At 41.4% G+C, this 26,496-nt stretch overlaps 2 protein-coding genes across 2 annotated transcripts in view; both read right to left on the reverse strand.

Moving 5' to 3' along the window:
- Positions 1-1,424: 1,424 nt before the first annotated feature.
- Positions 1,425-16,462, reverse strand: mpp4b (membrane palmitoylated protein 4b). The gene is made up of 21 exons (XM_040141828.1): positions 16,276-16,462; positions 16,056-16,177; positions 14,957-15,034; positions 14,761-14,844; positions 14,370-14,501; positions 9,885-9,966; positions 9,018-9,103; positions 8,741-8,815; positions 8,457-8,653; positions 7,582-7,640; positions 7,426-7,443; positions 7,280-7,321; positions 7,123-7,143; positions 6,960-6,974; positions 5,414-5,455; positions 5,090-5,263; positions 4,935-5,015; positions 4,593-4,686; positions 3,772-3,880; positions 3,326-3,460; positions 1,425-2,489 (listed from the first exon to the last, which is right to left on the reverse strand). Exons 1-21 carry the CDS (start codon positions 16,331-16,333, stop codon positions 2,298-2,300), a joined length of 1,896 nt encoding a protein of 631 aa, XP_039997762.1. The 5' UTR covers positions 16,334-16,462; the 3' UTR covers positions 1,425-2,297.
- A 3,382-nt stretch (positions 16,463-19,844) lies between these two features.
- als2b (alsin Rho guanine nucleotide exchange factor ALS2 b) overlaps positions 19,845-26,496 on the reverse strand; it is a 28,924-nt gene continuing 22,272 nt past the window's right edge. Inside the window, exons 29-35 of the mRNA XM_040141827.1 lie at positions 26,071-26,187; positions 25,802-25,978; positions 25,655-25,712; positions 24,855-24,916; positions 24,309-24,458; positions 23,306-23,402; positions 19,845-22,862 (exon numbers count right to left, since the gene is read on the reverse strand). Of these exons, the coding sequence (XP_039997761.1) occupies positions 22,824-22,862; positions 23,306-23,402; positions 24,309-24,458; positions 24,855-24,916; positions 25,655-25,712; positions 25,802-25,978; positions 26,071-26,187 (700 nt within the window). The 3' untranslated portion in view covers positions 19,845-22,823. The remainder of the gene's footprint in view (positions 22,863-23,305; positions 23,403-24,308; positions 24,459-24,854; positions 24,917-25,654; positions 25,713-25,801; positions 25,979-26,070; positions 26,188-26,496) is intronic.

Below are 26,496 nucleotides of genomic sequence, written 5' to 3' on the forward strand. Positions count from 1 at the left end.
AATTGTTCTACTATAGAAAATGTCAGAAAATAGTGAAAGATTTCCCAGAAGATTCCCCAGAGGTCGAGCTGACGCCTTTAAATATCCGATTTACACTGAAAAGCAGCGAATCCTCACACATGACAACTGGATATTTCTGCCCGACGGATGACTTAAACTATCCATTTATTATCAAAATTGCTGATGACTAATTGAACAACTAAGCGTTACAGCGCTTGTGTATTTTTGTTTTTACTCAAAAATCTGTCTGAAATCCAAATTGTGCTGAAATGATCAGTTTACTCAAATGCAAAACAACATATTCTTATTCAGAAAAATCAGCTTATTCTCTCTTTTATTCAGTAAAACTACGAATTATTTGCTGCTTAGAGTTTAACAAAGTTCCCTGCTTTCCTTGGGTTCATATTTTTATAAAGTGTGCAGGTTTGTTTTTTGTTTTTTTTGCTGTTTGTCAGACTAAGCAGGACGTTACTTAGGAGTCCGTTGACTTGTAGCGGGGTGGATGGGTTTGCAGAGGTGTGCACAGTTCATCAACAATTATTTCCCAGCAGGACGAACCCTAAATGCAAAAAACTTTCCCTTTCAACGACTGTGCAGTTTTAAATGGGTCTGGCGAGTATCGGTAACCGCTGAGGCCCAGCACGGCGCTCTAATGAGGAACCGTCAGGAAGGAAGCCCGAGGTAACGACACCTGGATGTGACTGACTCACCTGTGGAAGAGGCGGGAGCTCCCTGGGTCGCATTTTCTATCATGAGTGGGGGGGGAAACAGACCGTTAGCGATATTTACAAATAACTTTGCAAGACGAATTTGTGTCGTTTAACGTAGAAAAAATTCTAACGTTACCACAGTAGAAGCTGAAGCCATTGGGTTTAACTGTTCCACTGGCGTTTGTTTATACCGAAAATACTGTTTACTTAGACCGGTGCAGTAAGGTACAGAATCTCCGAGCTCGACAAAATTTAGAAATATTATATAAAACATAAATATCGCATGTATAAAATCGGTCGAAGTAACTTCTAAGGCTAGCCCCACAGCCACTCAAACGTTGCCGTTATTCATGAAAATAAACGTTAGCTACCTTTGAGCCTCCCGTATCCATACTCCGAAATTCTCTTAAAACTGCGCCTTTAAATATTCTTCCAGTTGAATCATCTTTAGTTTATAAGTATACATTTTTTTTTAAACTACAACCGTTTAAAAGTGAATAAAAGATGCTACTTTAATTGTTATTGGCTTCATCCGCGCCCTGCGAGCGGAGAGCTGCTACCCGGACGTATTATTGAGTGGCACACAAGACTTCCCGTGTCTTCAAAATAAAAGCTCCCAGACCAAGCGAGAGCAGGCAAGGTAGAAAAATAGGTGAATAAATGACTCACTAAATTAAATCCATGTATAAATAAATTACTACCAGAATTGTTTTATTACTTTCACAGACAGGTAAAGATATGAAAATGCCATTGCTTTGCTTGCACTTTTGTTGCATATTACCCTGAAAAACATGGTTTTTAATCACATAATTTGAATGAAATAAGGACACAAAGTGTTATTTTTGCGAGAGATTGCCATTTTGTTCATCTTTTGTAAATCTCGAACAATTTTTTGGCATGCAATGAGACACGTTAAGCTATAGCGAAACACAAAGAAATGATAAAAATGACCAAAAAACAAAAAAAACAAAAAAAACCAAACCAAAACATTGAACAAGATTGAAAAAAAAAATAACTTTTCTCTCTGGTGTGTAAACATCGGTTTGAAAAAGTTCACATTGTTTATTGCAGGTCTGTGTTACAAGAGTGGGGAGCAGGGCAAGAAATTAACTTGTTTTGTTCAACTTAAAGCTTCATGCAAAGCAGCAAACTACCTTTTTTTACGAGCACTCCTTTACTAAAATAATTTAAATATCCCGTAGTGCCATAAACACATCAATAGAAAGCGCCCCTGGTTGCAGAGTTACTATAATCGTCTAAGAACAGTTAGTCTTACAACTAGTCAAAAGAAAAAAAAGTAAAATGGTGACAAACTTAGTTTCAGGGATTTCTCTGGGCTTGAGTCCAGCTTCATTTTGTCTTTTTGGATCCTAAGAACCAGATCAAGCACGTCAGAAACACCAAGACCAAAACGTTTGGATTTTTTTTTCATGCCCTACTCCCCTGAAACATGCAGCATAAGACATGAAAACAAATCGATTTCAATGTAAAGCTTTTCGGTTGATACTCCGGACTTTCCAAAATTTGCTGCCATAATAAAAAGGGGTCACATCTCTCTTGTCCCCTTGTTTTCTCCTCCGTCCTCGCTTACGACTCGGCGGTGGGTCGTATCCAGCTGGCAGGGACCCACTGCGGCTCGTCCTGCGCCTTCCTCACCGCCGTCAGCAGCTGGACGCAGGAGTCCTGCAGCTCATCGTTGACGATCACTTTGTCGAAAAACTGCCAGTGGTGGGACTCGATCTTCCGGGCTGCCTCCTCCATCTCCTGGAAGTCCTCATTCTGTTGCAGGACACAAAAGTCAGACGTGATTCCAGCTTCGGTTAGAATAAAATGTCTTAAACAGGTTTGAAATAAAGTATATCGTAATTTGTAAGCTTTCCCTCCATTTGCTCTTGAGAATTTAAACAAATCTTTACATTTCATCGTGATAATTTACTAATTGTTGGATCTAAGGGCAGGACCAAGATATACTGTTTATGTTGATATTTGAAATGTAACCATGTGACTTTATTTCTCATAGGTGACCAAATTCCTTCTTTTTGTGTATTTATTTTATTTGTGCTTCTTTCTGCCATTTTTTTTTAATCTGATCTGATTCATATTTATTTAATAATCTTATCTGATATATATATATTTTTTTTGGTTATTTATTTTCTTTTCTATGTTTTTTTCATCTCTCTCACTTTCTTTCTATTTATTTGAAACCTGAACTGAAGCTTGTGTGGAAAAAAAAAATTCTGTCCTTCCTTATCATTTATTTTAACATCTCCATCTGTTTTAAACTTTTCTGTGTTTTTTCAGTTGTAATCACTAATAAGTGCAAATATCTTAACACTGAATTAAATAGGTTTTTGTGGCTTTTGTAACATCTAAAAACTTTAAATCAAGAAAAAAAAAAAAATCGTTCCACTGGCCTTGCTAACAAATACTGACAATATCTATATTAGTTCAATGTGGAATATAAATAAAGTAAGTACGATAAATGATAATTATTGAAAAAACGTTATAAGATCTTTCTTGGAGATATTGTTCACATGCGACAGAGGCATTCGCAGCCTGAAGTGAGGAAGCAGACGGCCCGGAATGACGAAACGCGGCCACGGGAGAGCTCTTACTTTGAACGGTCGGTTGACGTAGTAGTTGGTGGTGATGTAGGAATCCTGCCTGGTCTCCCTGAGGCGCTCCTGGGTTGGAGGCTTCACGTAGATGATGTAGGCCTTCAGCTCGTGGGTCCTCACCGCCTGAATGGCCTGAACAGAGAGACGGGACACGAATGAAGAACATTCAAATCAAAGCTATCGTTTGTACCATTTTATAAAGGTGACAGGAAGCACAAACCGACTTCCGTCGGTGGTACTTTGAAATGGCTACGTTCCAATTTAAACCCTTGGTTAACAGAATGATGTTAGTTTAGACATGACAGAAGATGATAACGTCATTACTTTTCAAATGGATGAACGTACATTTGGATAAAAGTCCTCCTTGACTCTCAACAGGGGCTTTAAAGCTTGAAATCTCAACCCTTAGTTAGCAAATTTGTCTCTCTCCGTGCCGTACTTACGTTTGGCTCGATGTCAACGACGCAGATCTGTCCGCTGTTTAAAACGTCCTTCACAGACTCGATGCTGGTGCCGTACAGATTCCCTTTATACTCCCCGTACTCCAGAAACCTGTTGAACATCATCGGTTCACATCAAACACACAGGAAGCGGAAGTCCTTGATACTCGAACGTTCATTTCCGAACTCGTTTTGTGAGTATTGTGACTTTAATCTGAGCTGTGATACGTGCAAAAGCAGCTTTTTATGATTTCAGTGGGTGTTAAAAGGCAACATGGGACATTTTTCCTGCACGAATCAGGAGCAAAATGCATCTCTCCTTTATATTTAGCCTTAAGCCAGTTCAGCCCAAGCAGACTAATCATCATTATGTTTTAAAATGCCAGGACACAATATCAAACTGCACCGTCCTCTCACATTCAATGAAAAAAAAAAAGGTTTATAAATTCAGTAGTATTTAAAGTTTTACGTCTGCGAAAAATGTTATTGCCTTTGACTAACATTATAACTCCATGTCTCTCGGAGATACTTAGAAATTCTGACTTTCACTGAGAGGTCAGACGGAAAGTAAAACCAGATTTCCTTCTGAACCAGACCAGCAGTATACACTCTATTCCACACTCTGATTATCCTGCAGACTGTTTGAACAAGAAAAAAAGGCCCATAAATACGTTGTTATATTTATTAAATGAGCATTTTGCAGTTTGAAAATCGTAAAAGGTCAAAATGTTGTGTTTAGACTTTATAAAAACGACACTGATATGTAGCAGTGTCTCCACCACATTCGTTCGTTCTTCACGGATTCGCGGCAGACGCCGTTGTACCTGTTGTTATAAACCATGTTGTCGAAGATTTCTCGGCTGGTGAAGAAATACTCTCTCCCAGACTCCTCGTATCCTTTGGGTGCTCTTGTGGTGTCTGGTCAGGGGGGGAAAAAAAAAAGAAACTCATTGCTCACATTTTACAAAACACCTGTTATTGTTTCTCTCTGAGACAGACGCTCATTTAACAACTTACAAAAGACTATCACACAAAAGAAAAACACAGCTCTCAGAAAGACAGGACTTTGTGTGTTTTTCAGGGTGGTATTTTTTCGTGAGCTACGACAAATTTTTTGCCCATTTAGTTCATTGTAGATTCGCTGGATGACACTAATTGATACGCACGCGGGAGAGCTCCCCGGTAGATGTTGGGGTTCATTTCGATCAAGCGCCTCCGCAGCTCACTCACGCCCACACCCGACGGACCTGCGAAAAACAGAAAACGTCTAAATCATCTGTCGTGTTTTATCTTCCCGTTAGCAGGGTTGGGTTCGGCGTACCTAGGAGGGCGATGAGGCGGTGTGCGTCCTGTGGGTGGCGCTGGTACCGCACCACCTCCTCGTAGGGGCTGTTGAGGGCGCTGTAGCAGCTGCTGGGGCAGCGGGTGTGGCAGGGCGGCTGGGTGGTGCTGTGAGACCGCCGCCTGCACAGACGCATGCTGCGCCTGAAGCCCGCTGAGGGAAAATTGTATATAAAAAAAAAAAAAAGAGCGAATTCATCAACTGATCCTCGGGGAATGATCCATTAATACATAATCACAGAAACGTGTATATGAAACATAAAGGATGAGATACAAACGATCATATTTATGTCTGAGGACTTACCTAAGTAAATCCCTTCAATGTTGCTGCTGAAGTCATCCTCCCCTGGTTCGGTATGAAGAGAAGCACAGTGAAAAATGTGGGCGCGAATGGAGGAAATGACGGGTAAGAAAATAAAGAAAATTTAAAAAAAAAAAAAAAAAGGAAAGAAGTGCAGATACTGAGGATACTACAGCTGCATGAATAACCCGTTTCGTAGTAATTAAATGCACAGCAATTTATAGAATATTCAGAAGAAGCTGATTTTTTCTACATCAGAGGGAAAAGAGACCGGTGTTGTGCAGAATCACTGGTCTATCGTTCACATAGAGTGAGTGTCTCATGACAGTAAAGAGGAGGACATCCTAAAGAAATCTCCGACTAGAGCTGGACCCACATGTGCAAAAAAACAGTAACGCTTCACTTTAGCATTTATATTCAGTATAAACACATTTAATAAATGGTTAAAAATGTATTCGTCAACAACTGTAACTCGTCATGTGGATAAATTGAGGCTGCTCTAGCGACAGATAATGTCAGACAATGTCGTAGTACACATCAGTAATAACATGAAAAATGTTACTGTACATTCATAAACACTTAAAAATGTACTGTTAGATGCTTATAACTACATTATAGTGTGTAATAAACCATTTATTCCACGATATGGCTTATTAATGCAAAATAAGGGGGACTTAAAGTAAAGTGTTAATGCAAAATCTAATTCCTCAATATTGTTGACTTAATTTCAATAAAAGGATAATATTTTGGGTAGGAGTGTTGTTACGTCAATAAAATACAAATTTAAACAGAGAAAAAAAAAGCTTAATTTTTATAGCTTTTAAAATAAAAATAAAAATAAAAAATCAACCTGAACAAAGTTTGTTAAGGGAAAAATAAAACCTGCTAATGGGGAAAATCAATTATGCTGACAGAGGAAAAAAAAAAAAAAAAATTCTGATTTTATGTGTAAAACATAAAATAAATTAAAAGTCAAGTGAAATAATACTATAGTCTATAGACATGGAATAAACAAAACGAAAGAGATCTAATGACTAAAAAAACAACCGGACTGAAAACAAGCTCCAACAGGTTTAATGGTTTGAAACCAAGAATTTTGGAGACGAAGCCTAAACTGTAGGAAACGGTCACGTCCAAAATATCTCTGTGTTTTCGTGACTTAAATTAGTACTCCAGGGGGTTTATCTTGCAGTACTGGAACCTACAGGGAAGAGAGTGGTCAAAATCGAAATAGCAGAGGCCGAGATATCCTGACTTTTAGTCCCTAGTCCAAAAAGTCTGGGTCCTACAATTTCCAGAATGCAAAACACCTAGTATAGAAACAGACCTTTTGTTAAAAAATTTGTTGTCTCCAAGTACACCCGACTTGACTCTGAGATAAAATCAATTAAAACTGTCAGCGTACCCCTTTAAAAGCCCTAAAGGTATTTACCCATTTACTTTTTATTTGGTCGTGTTTTGTCCTCCGTACTTTTAAAGCGCTTTTACAAATTTCTGAGTTTATGCTCCTGCAAGTAGATTAAAAGACAAGTGACCATGGTTTTCTCACCTTCTCTGAGCTCCTCTGACATTTCCCCGTCAGACAGCACAAAGGTTTGGAAAAGAAACAATGGCAAAAGGTTCAGATGAAGGGCAGGAGACGGAGTGGCGCTTTGTATTTGTACGACCGAATTCAGTATCAAAACAGATTAAATCAACAAAAACTTACCTACCAGATTCAAATGCCTCCTCATCTGTCAGAAAGAAAAACACACCGGCGGGGGAAGTTAATCGCAAAGCAGCGAAGACATACAATAGGTTTGTGTATAGGACATTAAAAGGGCACATGAACATGTTCAATAAAGCAACAAATGACAAGGGGGGCTTTACCTGCTTCGACACATTTCTCATCAATGGCCATCATGTCTTCCTCTGTGGGGTGAAAAATAAATAGTTATATCTGCAACAGAACCTATAAAAACCGCGTGTAGTTTTCAGCTTTTTTCCCCAAATCGTGAAGTGTAATCTCTCCTTACCTTCTTCTACAGTGCTCACTTCAGTAAGCGTGGAGTGAAATACAACGAAAACTCAACTGTGAAACCAGGTAGGCACAGGGAATGTCACTTCTGACGCCGGTGGGGATTTTGATCAAAGTCTGTGGGACGGGTTAAAGAAAACTTGGGCGAACTTACAGGTCTGAATGCAGGCATGAGGCTGATAAGGCTGGGACCACCAGAACTCCCTCTGCTTCCTGTCAGGACATGCACATTCGGGTTTAAATGATGCCACTTCACACCAAATGCTACAAACTCTACAACTACATGCAGTATGTTGTACAACCTTTACCTCAACTTTCAAGCTATAATGCTGCGTCTTTAAGAAAGAGACATGTTTTCAGAAAATGAAAGTATATAAGTACAATGAGCTTTATGGATTTACTGTACTGTACCGACAACTGTAAAAGTTCCTCATTGTTTAACTGCAGTGGAATCAAATATTCAGCATCTAAGTTTGGAAAAACAACTCTTTGTCATTACACTGTGTTAAAATAATGTACGCCTGCAACATGCTTAAGTTTCTGACGATTATTTTCTCAATTAATCCATTAAAGTCTTTGAAATGTCACAGAATAGTGAGTAACGCCAATTATAACGTGGCGATTTCTTCAAATTGCTTTTATGTCCAACCAACTGTCCAAAACCCAAATGAATTCAGTTTACAAAATTATAAAACAGTGAATATCCGCAGGTTTTCACATTTAAGAAGCCGTGCCTAAAACTGTATCAATGCTCTGATCACATTTAAGCAATGAGCCTCTCTTTATGTTTAAAACATCAGCAGAGAAAACAGAAAACATACTGGTCCCCTTTCGTGCTTCACCTCTTGTCCCTCAATTAAAAGCTGGTGGTATGAATTCAAACACGGAGACACATTTTCGCTCTCATTTTCCCTGTTGTTTTTGTACTCGGAAGCTCCCTGTGGGAATTTGTGCAGCACAATAACACACCAGTAAACTAGAAAAGATATTGGAAAGCTGAAAAACGTAACAAAAACGAACTCTCCTGACCGTTTGAGCAGGTTGGTGGAGGGGATGAGGCCGGCGCAGGCCATGTTGCTGGGCAGTTTCTTGGCCTGCCACCAGAGGGCGTCCGTCTGGTCCACGATCTCCAGGACGTCGCCCTTTCTGAAGCTCATGCCGGCGTCGGCGCAGGGGATGGCCGGGTCCTGCTGAGGGCTGTAGTCGGCCATGGCCCGCACGTAGAGCTAACGCCAGACAAGTTTGTTTATGGCGATGGTATGTAGGAGTTTTTATGTGGTAAAAGAATGAGGTAGGTATGGATGATGATTTACCATCGTCTGGTTGTGGACCGGCCTTTCTGTGATGGGAACAACCTTAAACATGATGGTGCCCTGCGACCTCGCTTGCTGATTGTTTGTAGAGAAGCGACACGGGGTAATTAGCACATGTGCATGGCTCACAGCAGACAACGGTATGCATATTAAAGCATCGTTCACTGTGAAACTTAGACTAAGACGCTGTGGTGCATTCTGCTTTTAAAAACAAATTGTTGAGGAAGACAGGACACAGAAAACACAGGCGTCAGTGACTCAGAGACCAATCACCTACCACAACTTGGATAACTTGCTCAGGCTCCATCCCGTTCACAGGAAAACCATTCACCTCTATGATCCTGTCCCCTGCATGGAGCAGACCTACAAACAAACACACATAAATACAAATGAAACTAAAAATTAGGCTTTGAAATTCCCATTTTCCCTTTATTATGACCTTGAAAACGTGTCTTTCAGTGTGAAACAGAGATACCTATATTCCGAGTCCCTTTTAAGTGACGAAAACATGGTTATTTCTAAATTTACAGAAAAACAAAGAAGTAACGACTCATATCATGTCTTTTGTCTACTAGTTTTTGCCTTACTTATTATATAACATGACCGAAACTAGGTTAGAAAGTACAGATAAGATTAAAAATTTTACATAATCGACAGGAAACAGCGGAATTTGAGCCCTGAGGATTATTCATGACCTTTGGGAAGAGTATGTAACATAATTATCAAAGCTCAAGGGTCCACTTACAAGCTTTCAGAGCTTCATCTCATGGTCTTCTTAAGTGGACGTAGCGGGTTCAGCTGTCATTACCTGACGAGTGTTGAACTTTGATCGTGTTATAAAGTGAAGTTTCCCACCTAGGGCATGTGAGGAGCCAGGTTCTTTCGCTGAATGGAGATGGTGAGATGCAGTTGAAAGCTCTGAAAGCTACTAAGTTTACCTTTGAGCTTAGGTTATTTTGCTAAAAAACAATGAAAGTCATGATTTATAAGTTTCTAAAACGGTAGCAGTCTCTGAGTTGTTGTGTTGTAGTATAAACATGTCATTGGTAAAATAAAGTTCTTTCACCTCCTATTTCACCTTCCAAAACTGGAATATACAGTACACCGACAACATCCAACACTATCTCTGGTAGGAAAGGCTCACCACTTCGATCAGCCAGCCCTCCATGGATCACCCGAGCGATGAAAATCTCCCCGGTGATCTCGTTTCTCTTTATAGTCGCTCCCTGGAAACAAAAAGAGTTAAAAACACTGAATAAATAAACCTGGTATAATGTGTAGGTCAAATCGAATCACACATATGATGAAGAAAGAATGAAGCTGATGGAATCTGTGGGAAGCAACGACAGGATGTACAAACCTGGGGGTGAAATGGAAAAAGAGGTTGGAAGGTTTAATTCATGACAATTCAGGCACAAACAAAACGATGGCACATGAATGCTGGTGAAGTTCCTGGAATGAAGGCTGGTGTGGAAATATGAAAGAATGAAGTGGTCCTTCTCCTACATAAACAACACAACACGACGGACGAAAACCACAAGAAATGTCAACTACCGCTGTGCATGTTTGCAGGTCAGCCACTCTGCGGAGACGGCTTGAAAGGACCCAAGAGGGCCATTCTTTGGACACTCTCCGGCGTGTCTCATGTTGCCTTCTTTCTCTTCTTCTTCCGCCGGTTTGAGCAACCTCCTTTCACAGCGTTGGACGTCTCCTTGGGCTCATCTAGCAGACCGTTGGTCAGAGGATGCTTGGACGCCTGGAGATCAGCGTGGATGTGCCTCCTCTGTGGTGAAGGGGCATTTTTGGTTTTTAGGGTAGGTCGAGGTGATCTGCGGCAAGATGCAGTCAGACAGCTGGTGCCCTGAGAGGTGGAGGGAGCATCCTGGGAGCTGCTGAGGGAGCAGGAGGAGGAGGAGGAGGAAGGAAGTGAGGGGAAGGAACGTCTGGATTGGTGAGCCAATGACTGACACTGCCCTTGAGTCTTCATATTTTGGCTTTTCTTAAGTGCACTGTCTTGCCTTGTTGCTGCAGGATTTGGGGAGTTGATCTCAGTCCTGGTGGCGTCAAGGAGCATCTGCAGCCGGTCCACCACCTGACTGAGGAGGACTAAGGCGTGCGAGTTGTCCTGCACCGTGTCCGACATTCGTTCGGTGGCGGCTGCCATCTTCTCCCCCAGGAGCTTGATGTCCTTGGTGCTGTTCTCCATGGAGCTGGTGGCCAGATGCACAGTCGTCCTCAGCTCGTCCAGACTCTCCTGCTTGGCGAGCTCCACCGGCGGCCCCGGAGGCATCTCCACCACACGGCGAGGGCGCATGGGGCTCGGGGGAGCTGTGCGGCTGCGAGGGCTTTGGCTTCGGAGCCGTGGAGGCAGGCCTGGCTGGAGGTAGTCGTCTATGTTGGAATAGTAGGGTTCAGTAAGGCAGGGGGGAGACATGGTCCAACACCAGGATGTGGGAAGCTTGGATGGGAGATTGGCAGACTCTCCTGTTCCATCCTCACTACCACTGTCTCGCTCTTCTATGATGTTGTCTCCAATGAGAAAACAGAAATTGTTAATCCACGAAAAACCACAAGTAGATGTGATGAATTATGGATGAAGAGGCGCAACGACGAATGATGAAAAACCAACAGGGCCTTGTTTCCTGAAAGCATCTTGGATCGTAACTGAAGACGCTCTTAAAAATGACCGTAGATTAACAAGTGGATTTGAAGAAGCTCCTGAACCTGCTAGACGAACCTCAAACGACAGATTTTATGGCTGTATCTTTTTTTTCTATTTTATTTATGGTTTGAGTCAGAGTTCGTTTCCACCAGATGAATCTAAGTCCAATATTTCTTCTCTTTTAGCTCTTTTTTTGGTCTCAGTTAGTCTTTAACTGTGTTTCTGCTGTTTCTGCCGCCGGACAGTTAAACAATGAACTGAAACTCATTATAAAGCTCCATAAAACCAAGGGGAGCAAAAGATTCAGCTCGTAATTTTCTGACATTGTTTCCACATTATCATTTGACAAATTGTTATTATAAAAACGTTGATTACAGCTGCTATAGATATGTAAAGTTACTTAGAAGTATATTCAGCGTCATCTTCAGCACCACGAAAAACCCAACGTGAAGTAGCTTTCAACAGCATGTGCTGTGCACTTGCTCTTGAGTACTGCTTTGGAAAATGCGTGAAGCAACTTAAGAGCGTTTTTAACCTCTAAGATCTATCGTTACCCGGAAACGAGGCCCAGATCTTTTCTTACCAATCAGAACAGAGCTGTAGACCGAAGGCGCAGAGTGGTTCAGACTTTGCTGCCAGAGCAGGTTGGTGTAGCAAACTCTACACTGGCTCATCGGTTTTCTACAGCACACCTGACAGTTACTCATCGGCTTATATCGAGGCTGAGGGTACGGCCGAGCCCCTGCTGGGTGATGCAGTGGTTCAGTTGGAGGGTAGCTGCCTCTCCGAACGCTACAACACGATGAAACCTTGACATCCAGGCTCTGGCTCTCGGCAGCCAGGCTCTGGACCCCGAACGCGCCACCTCGTTGAATCATCTGCCGGGTCGGGCCCCTCAGGGTGTCCCAGTGACTGCGGATCCCCCCTCTGGAGCTTTTTGCACAGGGAGGGGAAGCGCTGGGCAGCGGCGGCCTGACTCCCTGGCGGTTGCAAAGCTGTGAGACAAGAGAGTCACTCAAAGGTAGAGGCAAATGCTCAACGCAGGCACTGTGGGATTGAGAACTTCCACTGGAAAAACACAAGGTTTAAAGATGGAATATCCGCTACGAAAAGTGGGATTGAAGCCAAATTAGTCGTCAGTACTTTCTGTTAAAAGAACTGAACAGTAAGACATACCGAAAAGACATAACAATGACTAACGGAAGATATGCATGTTAAGAATTTTTCCAGAGATTGATAATAAACGAGTGTCAGATGTGTCCGAACTATTTAATTTTTTTTTTTTCTTAAAAAATCCTTCTCCTCCAGGGGTTTCTGCTGTTAGGAATCGTCTGTAGCATCCACAGACGATTAGACAAGTCAGAGATTCTAAAACTCAAACATCTGCTCCCTGCTGGATGCAGACAGTTTGATTTATATATGGCAAGAAACAAACAAAAAAAAAAAACAACGATAGCAACAACAACAAAAAACAATAACTCTAATATTAAAATAAAAATATAAAAATATACAGCCCTTCACTGTGGTGCCATTTATCTATCCAAACGTATGTGCTGTATTGCTCACAGTCAGACAAAACTTCTTCTTCTTCTTCTACAAATCATTAAAATAAATGATTCAACATTTTTCTAAAGAAATATGGGAAGCTTAAAGGGTCAGTTAACCCAAATCACACAATAAATCTTCCTACCTACCCCTTTTGTTATCTTGCCATGGTGATAGTTTTGATTTAATGTCACTTTTGCATCCAGCCAAATACAGTGAATTTACATAGGATGGAAACATTTCCAAACTGCACTATTTACCAAAAGTACGCAGACACCACTGTCCCGTATCTAGGTCATATACTGTACATGGTAACCCCACGCAGACTACAGAAAATGTGTTCTAGTGTCTAGAGTGGTTTAAAGATGATCTGGATTTGATGTCAATGGGGCGAGAGGACTAGAGGACTGGACATTTAATATACAGTGTATCTGTGATTCAGTTAGGGCTGCCCCTAAAAGTTGATGATTCACGGAGTCATCAGTAATTTTGTCAGGCCAATCACTGTACTTTTTTTTTTTTCTGTACTGATACAACCTCCTCTCTACTTCCATCCGCGGTGATGAACTCTTTGGCTGACAGCGCTGTGAGCAACAGTTTCTCTGACTGCGAGGAGAAGTGATGTTTTCGCATCACGGAGGATGAGCAACGGCATTGAAACGCGAGTCTAACAGGCAAAACCCGAGACTAATGTGGGCTTGTCAGATGACTTTAGTGCGGGGTGGCACTAACTGGCCAGGGGAGTGAAAATAAATCCTGATTCGAGGACAGCCCTAAGTACAATATTCTATGATCCAGGTTTACTTACTAGCTTTGAAACTGAGCTTTCCAACGTATCCCACGATTTTCCTCAACAAGAGGCAAGGAAGCTGTTTTTGCGCCTTGTCTTCTTTTTAAAAAAATGTCTGGAATTGAGATTTTTACGTATGATCCAGTTGTAACTCACAAAAGCTATTGTCATTAGAACCATTTCCACAAGAAATAGTCCCGATATGGACCTTAATGGCCTCGACTCAGAACTTTCTTGACCGTGGCTACTTCAAAAGAGTGAGAGTTCAAGAGAGAGAGTTCAACTAAACCTTTTGTGGTATGACTTCATGTTCTCAAGCCATTTTTATGCTCTGTGAGGTTTTTCCGATGGGTTTCCCTAATCCCAACAAACCTGTTTTTGTGAAGAGGGATTAAAAAAATAAAATAATTCATGTGTAGGAAAAGGGGTGATCCCATCAAAATGTGGCCTCATTCTCAGGTCACGTAGTGCCTGAATACAGAGTTTGAAAAGGGCTTGTCAGTCGACTAAGGCCTGAAGAAGCTCTCCTGAACAATACTGCAGCACAAACCAAACTTCATTCGCAGTTTTTATAATTTAACAGTGCTTAAATTTTGAGTGACCAATGAGGAGGCATAAGCCGTGCAGCTCACCAGAGGCTGTTTGTTTTTGACCAGGCAGACAATCCTGGTGGCCTCCTCATCGTCCGGCAGGTCTTCAGGCATCGGCGGCAGCACTGGCTCATAGTCCCTCTGGGCCACCGTATCATGAGCAGAGAGAAGAGCCTACAAAACACGCAGATCCGACAGATTTTTCACCTCAAACGGCAGCGTTGGTTGTAAAAAAATTAAAATGTACGTTATTGAAAATGAGGGAAATCAGGACAGTTATAGAAGTCCTGTTAAAGATTTAAAGTTTTAAAACTTAAAAAAAAAAACAATCCCACATCAGCACTATCAACTGGTTTTCTGTTTCTCTGTACATTATATATAGAAATGAAGAAATGAAAGAAATAAACACACAAACCCGGACGTGGTTTCTTACCTGCAGGTGAGGCTGTCGCAGGAGACGGTAGAGCTCTTTGGCCTCTTCAGAGCAGCCTGGTAACGCCCTGATGTCGATCAGCAGCTACACAGACGGAAGACCACATGTCCACCATTTAAAAAAAAAAAAAAAAAGAGACCTCTACAAAACTACCAGGAACAGGACGTTAATGTTATGGAACAAATCTGAGTGCAACCTGAAGTGAGAGTCCAGAAGCGTAGTCCAGAGCCGGAGCTGGGGAATCTCTCAGGTACCTCTGCAGACACTCATGAACCTGAAAACAGTGACATCAAATCATTAAAAACTCAATCAGAAAAGCAGTTATCGTATTTCCAGCAAGTAGTTGATTACCTTAAAGGAAAAATATATCCCCACACCCTCTGAGGCTGTTATATCTTATCAATTTTTGATGTTATTTTGTGATTAAGTGCTTTTCTTTTCCTTTTCCGTGAGCCCAGGTTTTCCTCAACCTGCCTCCTTTATATCCACTTTAATGACTGAAAGGATTTGCTACATTTAGAGAGGCAGTTGTGTGCACATCCCATCCTATACTTAGGCCAGTACGCTGGATTTTAGCTCTCGAAAACCTTTATATGACAAAAAATGCAGTGTTTTTGCTTCCAAACTTAGCTGCGGCGAAAATATCTTTCTTTCACTTCCAAGGTTCATTTATTGAGTTTATTTACTGATCCAGCTGACATAAGACACACACATTGCGTACAACTTAACCCGGCAAACACAAACACGTTAAGTTGCCTAGAAGGTTAAATATGAAAAAAATACACAATATATACAACAAAAGATGAAAGAAAGCAATAGAATAAGCACTAAAAAGACAAATCCATGTATCAAGGAGGAACAATTACTGTGACTTATAACTTCAATTTCAACGTACACGTGGGCATGTGAGCATTGTATTAAGACAGACTTGGAGAAAATGTTAACCTGTCCTTTAATTCTGGCTCTTTTGTTTTCGGAAATTTGCGAACAATGTGCCGCTTTGGACCGTACAAGTGCGCAAGTCCCAAATGTCGCCTGAAAAACTAAAATCTAGGTCCTGTTCCCATGCAGGCGCAGGCTCTGCGGTGAAAATATCTTGATTTGACGTGACAACTGTGTTTGGTTACCTATTAACAGCAGAAAGAGAATTCATTAAACAGAAAATAAAATGTTATTTTTGCTGTTTTGCTGCGGAGTCAGCGTTGAAATGATGACTGATGTCAATATTTTGCCAGGAGCCAAATTAATGAACGAAAGTAGTTTTTCAGTCCTTGTAGAGCAGAGTGTTTTCAGACCTTGAGCAGCGACTGCAGCCAGGAGGCGTTCAACAAACTGTGGAGAATCTCTGCCCCATCAATGTCCTGGTTTACTGACTGCCTCACCTCCTCAATCACATCTGTCAGGATCTGACGCAGGCCTACGACACACAAAACACACACCAACGGGTAAGAAGAAAACTAAAGCAGTATTTGTACATCACAAAATGTCATAATAAACTAAACGTCCCCTGCTGACCGTGTTCTCCAAGTTCACAGTGGGGGTTTAACACCTGAGCCTCCACCGCCTGCCTCATGGTCACTGGACTCCCGACCGCTCACCTGGACCGGCAATAACCTGGAAAAATGGAAGAAAGTTTGGTTAATTCCATTAAAACACTGAATTTTTGACAAGGTTAAGAATCCCTTGTTACTTGTATACTCGTCCCATTGAAGAGTACTTGGAATTAATAAAGATGTTTTTTTTCTAACACAATAAGTTTCTAACAAAATGCAAACAGATCCACTGGTTTATTCTTTTTTTTTTTTTTTTTTTTTTAAATACCAAGCAAAAATTCCCAAAAGCTGCAGTGAAATTTGATTTACTTTAAACCAAAAGAACAAGAAAAGAACATGCCATTGTTTGTTGTATGTTTTTTAGACCGTTGCTGTAGTAGTGTAATGAATTTGTATTATTGTCTACGTCGCCAGAATAGTTGGGAGTTTTGTTGGTACACTTTTTAAGGGGCTAATTGGAAACTTCCTTCAAGTTTGTTGATTTTTTTCTCCATCTTTGGCGGCGAGTTACCTAGAAAGCAGTACGATCAATTTTCATGGATTTCTGGTATCTTTTTTGATGTTTGTAGTGTTTTGAAAAGTTTTTTTGTTTTTTTCGTTTCTTTATTTCTTTCAGGCAAGTCAGAATCACTATGATTGCACTCTCCTCTCGGTCCTTCGCAAGCATGCGCAGGAGCACCAAGACGTTTACCTATGGGCCCCTGGCTGGTAATCCATCCAGCCGTGAGCGTGCGGCGGGATCAGCTACGGAGATGCAGTCACAACTCCATCGGCCTTTCGTGTGAATGGGGTCAGGGGTTAATGGCACACTTTACGGCAGCTTGTAGGAGGTGTAAATACAGAGATGTGGAAACCATAATCTCTGGCTGGTGAGGCATCACCGTTTGTTATATTTTCAGGAAATAATCCAGCTGTGATGCTATTTTTACCTACATTAGGTCAATTTGACATTGAGGACACTGATCGACCAAAAAAAGGGGATAAACAGGTTAATAAACTAAGTTTAAGCAGGTTTTACTGCCTTTATATCTTTTGTCGTGACTGTAAAAACTATCACAAAGGTGCCAGCTGTGCAAGATGACAGACATGATGATGTTGGATGAAAATAAATGTTAAAAAAAAAGTAAGAATTAAAACAGACGGCGCTACTCGAGAGGTAAAGACCCTTCTGGCAAATTTCTACTTAAAGGAGAGGAAGAGGATGATCCCTCTGGCCTTCCTCCAAGCCCTTTTCTTTTAAAAAAAAACAAAAACAACCCATTTTACCTCTACGTCCAAGTCCTTAGGGATGCCACAAGCCTTTATCCTCCAGCTCCTGCAGGTTTTAGCACTGTTGTGGGTGCAGGAAAACGTATCTATGATGGGAAAATATTCCCAGGGGACCGGACGGAGCACTGCGCTTTCAGCGAGCTACGGGGAACAAGAGAGAGGGCTGTAATCTCTCCCGATCCCACTTAATCCCGGGCAAGTGAGCCGCCTGCCTCTGGCCACCGGAAGCCAGTTCCTCTCTCTCTCGCCGGCTGGCTGGCTGCCGCGGAGCTGCCAAATCGTCTTAACTCTTTCAGCTTTCGGTGGCACGCAGGAGGAGCTGCGGGGAGAGGAGTTAACGGACTGAGAAAAAGGGAGAAAACGTAGGTGTTGCTTCGAAAAGACAAGAGAAAGGTCAACTTCTTCAACCTTTTGTCTTCACAGTTTAGAGAAGTGTTTTATGGTTTCAGTTCTCGGGGGGGGGGGGGGTATTTAGAGTGTAATGAAATAGACAGGAAAAAAAGGAGTTGAACAAGACTTTAGTGAGTAATTAAAAGATCCGCTAATCTGCCACAACAGCTGGATTTAATGAAGTGTGGACACGAGGCTCAGATAAACAATCTTTCAGTCTCCTTTCTCAAGCCCAAAACTCTTGCAGGAACAGGGGGGGGGGTTAATCTCCTGATCGGTAATCTAATTCCCAAGGAAATTCGACAAAATCTCCCCTCCCTCCAGCCGAAGACAAAGTCCTGTGAAGCCATATTGTATCCAAAACACTGAGATTATCCTTTTACACTTGAGAGAATAGGCTTAAGGCTCTGAGCACAAAAGGTTTGTGTTTGTTGGTTAATTCTCACCTAACTAAAGTCTCAAAAAGAAGACCATTTATTGGTGCCTCCTTCCTAGTAAGACCCCCCCCCCTCTGACATGTGAAAGGGCTCCTTTTGACCCGGAAAAAAATAAAAATTAAAAAAACCCCATCTGCAATTAGATGGTGAATATATACACAAGATGCCTTTTAAAAAGCTGGTTTCAAATCTCACGTATTTGTCTATAGGCTGAAATAATCATGAATAAAGTTTGGAAAAAAGAACCCTTAGGGATTATATATATCAAGAGTTCAAAACCTCAGCTAATCTGCTTCACCAGGACTGTGATCAGGTTTCGATTGAAATTTCAACACTTAACATCACTTTTTTTCCAACTGACCAACACCCACTTCGAACCAGTGAGAGAAGAGCAAGGACAAAAAACAGAAGACACAGAAAATATCTCCTTCAAAACAGCCACGACTCAAGAAGGAAAAACCTGCGTTCATGCAAGACCCCTTGCATTTGCTAATTCTGCACAAAGCGCAGCTGAGACTGATGGGAATGTCATTAGTTTGCAGGTATTAGGCCATAAACAACAGCATTGGATACATTTACCTGTTGACCTGGTGATGGCGCCAGAGGAAAAGTCAGTAAATCGCCGAAGTCAGGAAGGATCCTCATCCTCTGAACATCTGTGCAAAATGTCATTCACAATCCATGTGATTTTTTTTTTTCCAGTCTGGAACAAAGTGGTGACTGACATTGCTGCTAGCGTGGCTAATGGCTAATTCAAATGTCTCGTTTTGTCCAAGCAACAGTCCCAAACCAAAACACATGCACTTTACAACGATGCAAAACAGAGACTGAGGAGCTGGGACCAGGGAATGTTTGGCATTTTTTAACCATTTTTGAATAACAGCAAAAATGTTGGAGCAGGTCAGTTAAGCAATGTCCATCATGTGAGTTTATTGCCCTTTGTTATCATTTAAAGGTACAATACATTTGACATCATGTAAAAGACACACAGGTCATGTCATGTCATGTCAGCCAGCTGAAACACAAAATGTCAACGAAGGAACACCAAACTCCATTGATATTTTTTTTTTTTGTTTGTTTGGTTTTTTTTGTTTTTGTTTTTACACACAATGCAGGTATTTTCATGGTAAACAGCTGTTGAGGTCAGTAAATTAACAGGTCAGTTGTCACCGGGTTTAAATCAGGAACCCAACATGAGCTTATGAACGTCATCTTCAGTTTACGATCGACCACATAACCGTTCAGTTTGGATTTGAAATAGCACTTCATGCCAGGGCGTCGGTTTGGGTACAACCATCACAATAAATGTCCCCGTCTGCATTAGGAGTTTGGTTCGCAAGTCAGTTGTGTTGTCCACTGAGAATATTGGTTTGTCCTTTGTTTTTTTTTTGCGCGCAGCCTTTCAGATTCATGATGACACACACACACACACGCATACACAACATACTGAAGAGGACAGATGCAAAATAAACAAAATAACTTAATGTCTCTGGTTGACTAAATAACGTCAAACCTGAGGAATGGGTTTTTTGTTTTTCTGCAATGCGTCCGTAGTTTTTTGGGAATGATCTTCTCCATTACAAAGCCAATATTGCTTCACTTTTTCGAGCGTCAGGCACATACGGTTTCAGCAGAAACAGGAGCTCATAATCTGTGATAGAAGCGCGTTACGAGGCCTGATTTTGAAAAGGTTATACTCTGAGATGTTAACTGCAAAACTGGGGATATTAGCATTTCAAATTCACAACTTTTTTAACAGTTCAAAGCACTGTTTCAGCTATTTTTGTTTCCATTCATTTGTAAAAGCTTTGCTGCTGCATATGGCCTTTTAAAAAAAGGCCCCCCCAAAAAAAAAAAAAAAAAAAACGGGCCTCTGATCCGGTGGCTTTTCTATTGTTAAACCGTCTGAGAAAAACCAAAGCCGTGACATTAAAAAAGAAAAAATATCCTCTGAATCCTCTCTTAAGCCCTTTTATAAACTGGCATGTGTGACGCAAATCAAAAACAAGCGACAATGTCTAACAGTTAGTGCTGTAGTGGTTTAAAAAAAAAAATAAAGAACAGTGAGTATTAACAGATCTGCTCTGAACATCACATCTATAATAAGTGTTTGCATTAAGCCGACTGCCTGACTCTCTGCTGAAACTTCACCTGCTGCAAAATTAAACATTATACTACATCAGAGTGCTGTGTTGTCCGCAACAGTGCACGTATTCCAAACTCTTAAGGCAATTTTTTAGCTTGTTGATCTTCTCCCGAAGCTTATCGATCCCCCCGAAACCCAATTAGTATTGAAGGTTAGTGGGAATGAGGTGAGCTTTATAGCTAGTTCAAACCTCCTGTCTTCTTCACCACTGTCAAAGAAAGAGATTTTCACTCATGATTGCCGTTCATAACACTACAACATAAGGACATCAGGAAATAAATATGTCGTCGCTGTCCTGTAAAAAAAAAACAAAACAAAAAAACAAAAAACAAAAAACACCATGCGTCTCCAAAACCTTTCAGGGGCTCCAAACCGGTTTTTCAGCTTTCTGGAAATACGTTTTTCAGAAAAGCTTCCGCGTTTTTAAACGGTTCATTTAGGATTCATCAGAAAAATTCAAAATGACCAACTTTGGAGATACGTGATTTTTACACAACAGTAACGACATGTATGAGACCGAAGAGCAACTCGTTTCGATACATTTTTTGATTTTTTTTTTTTTGTCGCTTTCCAAACCGATCAAGACCTGAATTTGAACCCCATACTTTTTTGGATTTTGCAGGCCAGTGTAGGCACCCTGTCAAAACTTATTAATACTTAAAACTGGGCTCAGAAACACACACAAGCGGCATTCAGATTGTCTAGGAAAAAAAAACAAAAACATTTCTATTCACTGTGATTCAGCTCTAAAATTTTCTGAGCCTGGTTTTGCATTAGGGAACAATGAGTTACGTCTGATGTGTACTTTCTTTTAAAGTCATTGAAGCTACAGGTCCTTCCTACCGTACAAGTCCGGGGGGTTTTTCTGGAAAAGGTTTGTGCTTTTAAGTCAATAATCCAGCTGACGCTTGTGTCCGACAGCCCTGACATTTGACATTTCTATAGCTGGATCTGCAGCAACAAGCCATGGTGATGATCGGTCCAACAGAAAACTGTCAGCGCTGGATTTTACTCTTCTCCCAGCAACACGACTGCATGAAATGGAAAGTTGGAGCGGCTGTATTCAACTGCAAGCTGGTGCAACAGGAGAATATTACTGTCATTTAGAGTTATAGTCAGGTCAGTTTACATGTAACCCTATGCGTGCTGTACATGATTTGATTTGTATGAATACAGTATCAAACCTTGCTGTAAATCAGCCCTGTTAGGGACTGTCGAATCCACTTTCTATGGGAGGGAGTTCCAGATACTTTTCATAGACAAACCCAAGGAAGCAGCTATGTGTTGCTTTTTAATTTAAGAAAAAAAACAAACAAACTGAAAACTACGAAAACTGTTTTGTTTTTTTAGCGAATTATCTTCCTCACCAACGCTAGGGAGCCGCTTCCCTGAGCTTTTCTATGGTAACCATTCAGGACTACAAGATCCCACGCGGTGGATAAGACACTGAACTGAGCTAGCTGTAAACATACTGCTGTCTCAGATGATAAAGACGCTAAATAAACAGTTTTGACAAGTTCATCAAGCCACATGCTTTTAGGATAGTGTGTCCTTCTTTGCTACGTCCGTTTCTTCATGTAGGTGTCAGGTGAGTGACAAGAATGGAGACAAAGAAACTTCACGTTTCAGCGATGAAAGTTAGTTTTCACGCTGAAAAATTGGTTCTTCTGAAAGAAGATAATGAGGTGCGGTATCTCACAGTACGCAGACTGATAGCAGAGGGACATGAGATCAAACCGGTCCCATTGACACCAACTTAAAAAACAAACTGGTATAAACTTCTTCTTCCTTCCCAGGTAACCAATGAAAAAAAAACCCAATACGATATTAATTCTTTTTTCTCCCAATCGGGATTTCCCACAGGAGGTCAGTCAGTCAGTCAGTCTTTCTGCTGTTGACCTATTTCATCTGTTTCACACTGGACGTGTGGAAGTGGCTTATCTCTGGCAGTAAAATACCAACAATATTCACATGTGTACCTTCATGATCCATAGATAAAAGGCTTGTAAAGGTCACTGAAGGGCAAAAAGCTCCACAGAGTGTTTGTATGTGTGTGTGTGTGTGTGTTTGTCAGGGAGGGGGAGGTGATCCCGTCTCCGTGGCAGCAGCAGATGGAGCTGTCGGCAACCTGCTCGTGCGATCCTCCGCTTCCCACTGGCCGCTGCACACATCCGTCATCCCGAAGCCTGGCCGGTCCTGGCCCCGCGATTGGCTGTGGGGGTGGAGGAGGGGCAGCAGCATGCGGATCACTGAGGAAGTAGCGCCGCACTAAGTGATCTTCTCATGCTGGATCTGGTAGTAGCAGGCCTGCAGGTGGAAAAGACGTGCGAACAAACCACTTAAACACCAGTGCAGAAATATTAGTACAGGAAGTCACTGTTTTATCTTATTTGGATTTCAACTTAAAGCTAGGAGGTGTGTTGCAAGAATATCAGTTACACTCCCATGAGGCTAAACTTGGGTTCTGTATTAAATGACAGAACAAATTAATGTGCACTCACCCGTAGACACATTTCACATTTTTTGCATGTTCAGCAACTAAAAAACTCTTTAGGGTAGAACTGGCAGTGATTAATTGGTAGTATAACTGAACACTCTCTCCATTTCCCCATAATTAGCCCCAAAATAACACAATCACAATCATATGAATATGCATTTACATCTCAGCTCCTGTCTATGAAATGACAGGAAACCGCGGGACCTGTGAAGTAAAGCTTTGTTGTGTGCGTGTGTGTGTTTGTGTGTGTTACCTTGAGCGTGGTGAACATGATTCCATGCTCTCCGTGCTGGACGCAGGGGTCCATCAGGTCTTCGATCAGGCTGACCTCTGACCCCAGGTTCCTGATACTGAAAGGGGGAATCAGACGTCCAGTAAGTGTCATAAGATGCTGTTCAACAATACTGAAAATGATCGTAGACGCGTAACTGGAGCTGCTAAAATGAGTCAACTGATCGATTAGTTGATCGAAAGAAAAATGACTCTGCAACTATTTTGATAGCCGATCAATCGTCTAGGTCATTTTTCAAGCATCAGCTGGTTTCAGCTTCTCAAATGTGAGGATTTGCAGCTTTTCTTTGTCGAATCTGACAGTGAATGAAATATTTGGGGGTTTTTTCAGACTGTTGGTCTGACAAATCAAAGTAGGAACCCAATTCAGATCCTGTATGAACCTGTGCGTTTTTTTCACTACTTTTTAATATTTTATAGACTAAAAATATTAACACGATTATCTGAGAAAATAACGAAAACGATTGTTAGTTGCAGCCCTAGATGTAATATACATAGTATCGCTGTTGCTGATTAGATGCCCTAATAATGGCTCTACAAATAATTACGATGTGTCGTAATTTTTCAGCAGTACCATAAAAGACTCTTGATCATTTGCATCCATCAAATCTAATTTTTTTTTTTTTTTTTTTAAATGAAACCCAGGAGAAAGTCTCAGTTTCATCTTAAAGCTTGGGTAACATGGGATAGTTCACTTATCAAACGTTAATTCAGTTATCTGGAATTAGGGGATTACAGCAAGTGCGTTTCCTCCAATTTGACACCCAATTTTGTGGCACTATCCTGTGCTTCAGTCAAAAAAATTACAGAATGTTCCTTTTTTCTTCTGATATCCCCCCCCTTTTACCCCATTTTCATTTCTATCAACATTCACACCGACCTACAATAAAAGAATAGGCTCTCTGTTGCCTCAGCATCATTAAATGTGTGTATTAGCGTGTGACTGGGTTTGGTCCGGGGCTGACCGAGCTCGCAGCACAACGTAGAGGAAGACAGGGAAGAGGTCGTCCATGGACCACAAGAAGTCCTGCTTCAGCAGTGACTGGACCTCCTGTGTGATCTCCTCAAAGGTGAGCTGGATCACCTGCAGCTTGTCGGACGGGGTGAACGTTGTGCTGCAAACACAAAAGAAACAAGGAACTTTATTTCGGATAAGGAAGAATAACTTGAGAGTTCCTCTTCCCTGTTTATTTTTACTTATTAAATTCAATTGTAATTTAACTTCTTTGTTTTAATTGTTAATTTGTTTATACAATATCTCTTTTTGTAACATGGAGGAAACTACAACTGTATTTCACTGTGCTTTTTTTTTTTGAATAACAACAGTAAAGCTGTTCCTTGAACTCTGCATGCAAAACATGCATTGGTAAAACATTGGTTCATATTTGGTGCAAACTGCAGTTTGTTTTAACAATCAAACATGGTGCAGTTTATTTAAGATGAAAAACCACATTAGCAATTGAGACTCTCGTAACCGTTAAGCTTGTTTTTACAGTTGTTAGATGTTGTACCTGATCTGCTGCAGCGTTTCCACTGCGGAGGCAAAGCAGGCATCCTTGGTGCTGGAGAGGACCTGGAGGACACACAAAGGCCAGAACAGAGGCTGTTTACATTTCCATGCAGCACTCGTGGTGGACACACCGTCATATATTAGGTTTGTGGTTCACTAAAAATACTTCACCAAGAAATACTGTACAGGCTAATAATTCAAACTATACGCGTTAGGCTGCATTCAGACAGTAGGGGTACCAACACAGAGGGGAAAAAAGAAACGCAGGTTTAACCAGGCTCAACTTTTGCCGCAACGCGACGTGACGTTTAGGGCTGCAAGTAACAATTATTGTCATTAATAATTAATCTGTCGATGATTCTCTGTGTTGAGCGATTAATCATTTAGTCCATAAAATTTGGAAAACACTCAAAAATGCGGGGACAGTTTTAAAATTGCTTTTTCTGTCTGACCAACAATCCATCAAAAAAAAAAAAAAAAAAAAAAAATCCCATTTACTCTCATTGAAGAGTCAGAAAACCTCCAAATATTCACATTTGAGGAGCTGATGCGGGAGAAATTTGACTCATTAATCCAGCTTTAGTGACGTTTTCAGCAAAGCGCTGAAGCAGCCAATCAAATACTCAAGCTCACATTCATGGTGGATTCATTCTAAACCTGAACACTGTATTTCTACTGTTTACCTCACATAAAATCCTGTCTTACAGTTTTATAAATTCCTGCTTCTAAAACTAGAATCCCTGGATTGTTCCCGTCTGTCAGACACTTCCTCAATCAATCAAATGTGAGAGTCAACCGTACCTGCTGCTTCTCCCCCAGTGCAACCATGGAGACGGGAATGGAAACAGGCCAGAACTTCCTGAGGGAGGAAAGAAGACAGAGGAAGTAATCATTTTGGATTTACACACAAAACGTGAAATTAATCACAGCAGCCAGTGAGGGACTTACTGCTGCACGCCCAGGAAGGCAAGGAGGGCAAGGTCGGGCTGCTTGTTGAGGCGGAGGACACATTCCCAATAGAGGTCGTCTTCTCTCTCCTTGTCCAGGGCGTAGAGGGTGAAGAGCGGCGGGTAGAGACGAGGCAGCAAGACGGGAAGCAGCAGAGCCGAGCTGCTCACAACCCGGCTGAGCGGAAAGGACACGCAGGCGAGGTTAATGTGACAAACTGACATGTGATGAACACTAGAGGCTTCAAAGGGACATCCCTCAGCCTTTACCTAGGTTTGGGTGACTCCAGCTGGGCATCAGTCGAGCCCGGCTCCTTCTTGTCCCGGAGGTCGGTGGTCGGCTCTGGAATTAGACCGCCCTCTTCCGGCAGGTCTGGGAACAGAAACCTAAAGAACGTTCAAGAAACCACAGACAAAAATATAAACAAGAATATGAGATGAAATGATGATGGTAACTGAATATGAGGTTGTTTCCATACTCGTGTCAATATGTGAGAAACATTCCTTTTTCGGTGATTTTATTGATTGGCTTATTAAAAATCTGAATTATGGCTGTATCTTTTTCTGTGGTCTTTTTTTCCATTTGACTCATTTAGATCCAGGAATTACTTTACTTAATTAACTCTATTTGAATCTAGAGCTACAACAATTAGCCGATTCATCGATTAGCCGATCCACAGAAAATTAATCAGTAAC

The sequence above is a fragment of the Xiphias gladius genome, chromosome 13, assembly GCF_016859285.1.
Source record: "Xiphias gladius isolate SHS-SW01 ecotype Sanya breed wild chromosome 13, ASM1685928v1, whole genome shotgun sequence".
In the NCBI taxonomy this organism is placed as follows: Eukaryota; Metazoa; Chordata; class Actinopteri; order Istiophoriformes; family Xiphiidae; genus Xiphias; species Xiphias gladius.

Excerpts from the sequence above, each read along its gene's own strand:
- mpp4b (XM_040141828.1), bottom strand. The coding sequence starts at position 16,333 with ATGAGGCAGGCGGTGGAGGCTCAGGTGTTAAACCCCCACTGTGAACTT. Across the intron at positions 7,144-7,279 it reads TGAGAAATGTGTCGAAGCAG|ATGAGGAGGCATTTGAATCT; the intron begins GTAAAGCCCCCC and ends TCTTTCTGACAG. Across the intron at positions 3,461-3,771 it reads TCGTTGACATCGAGCCAAAC|GCCATTCAGGCGGTGAGGAC; the intron begins GTAAGTACGGCA and ends CTCTCTGTTCAG.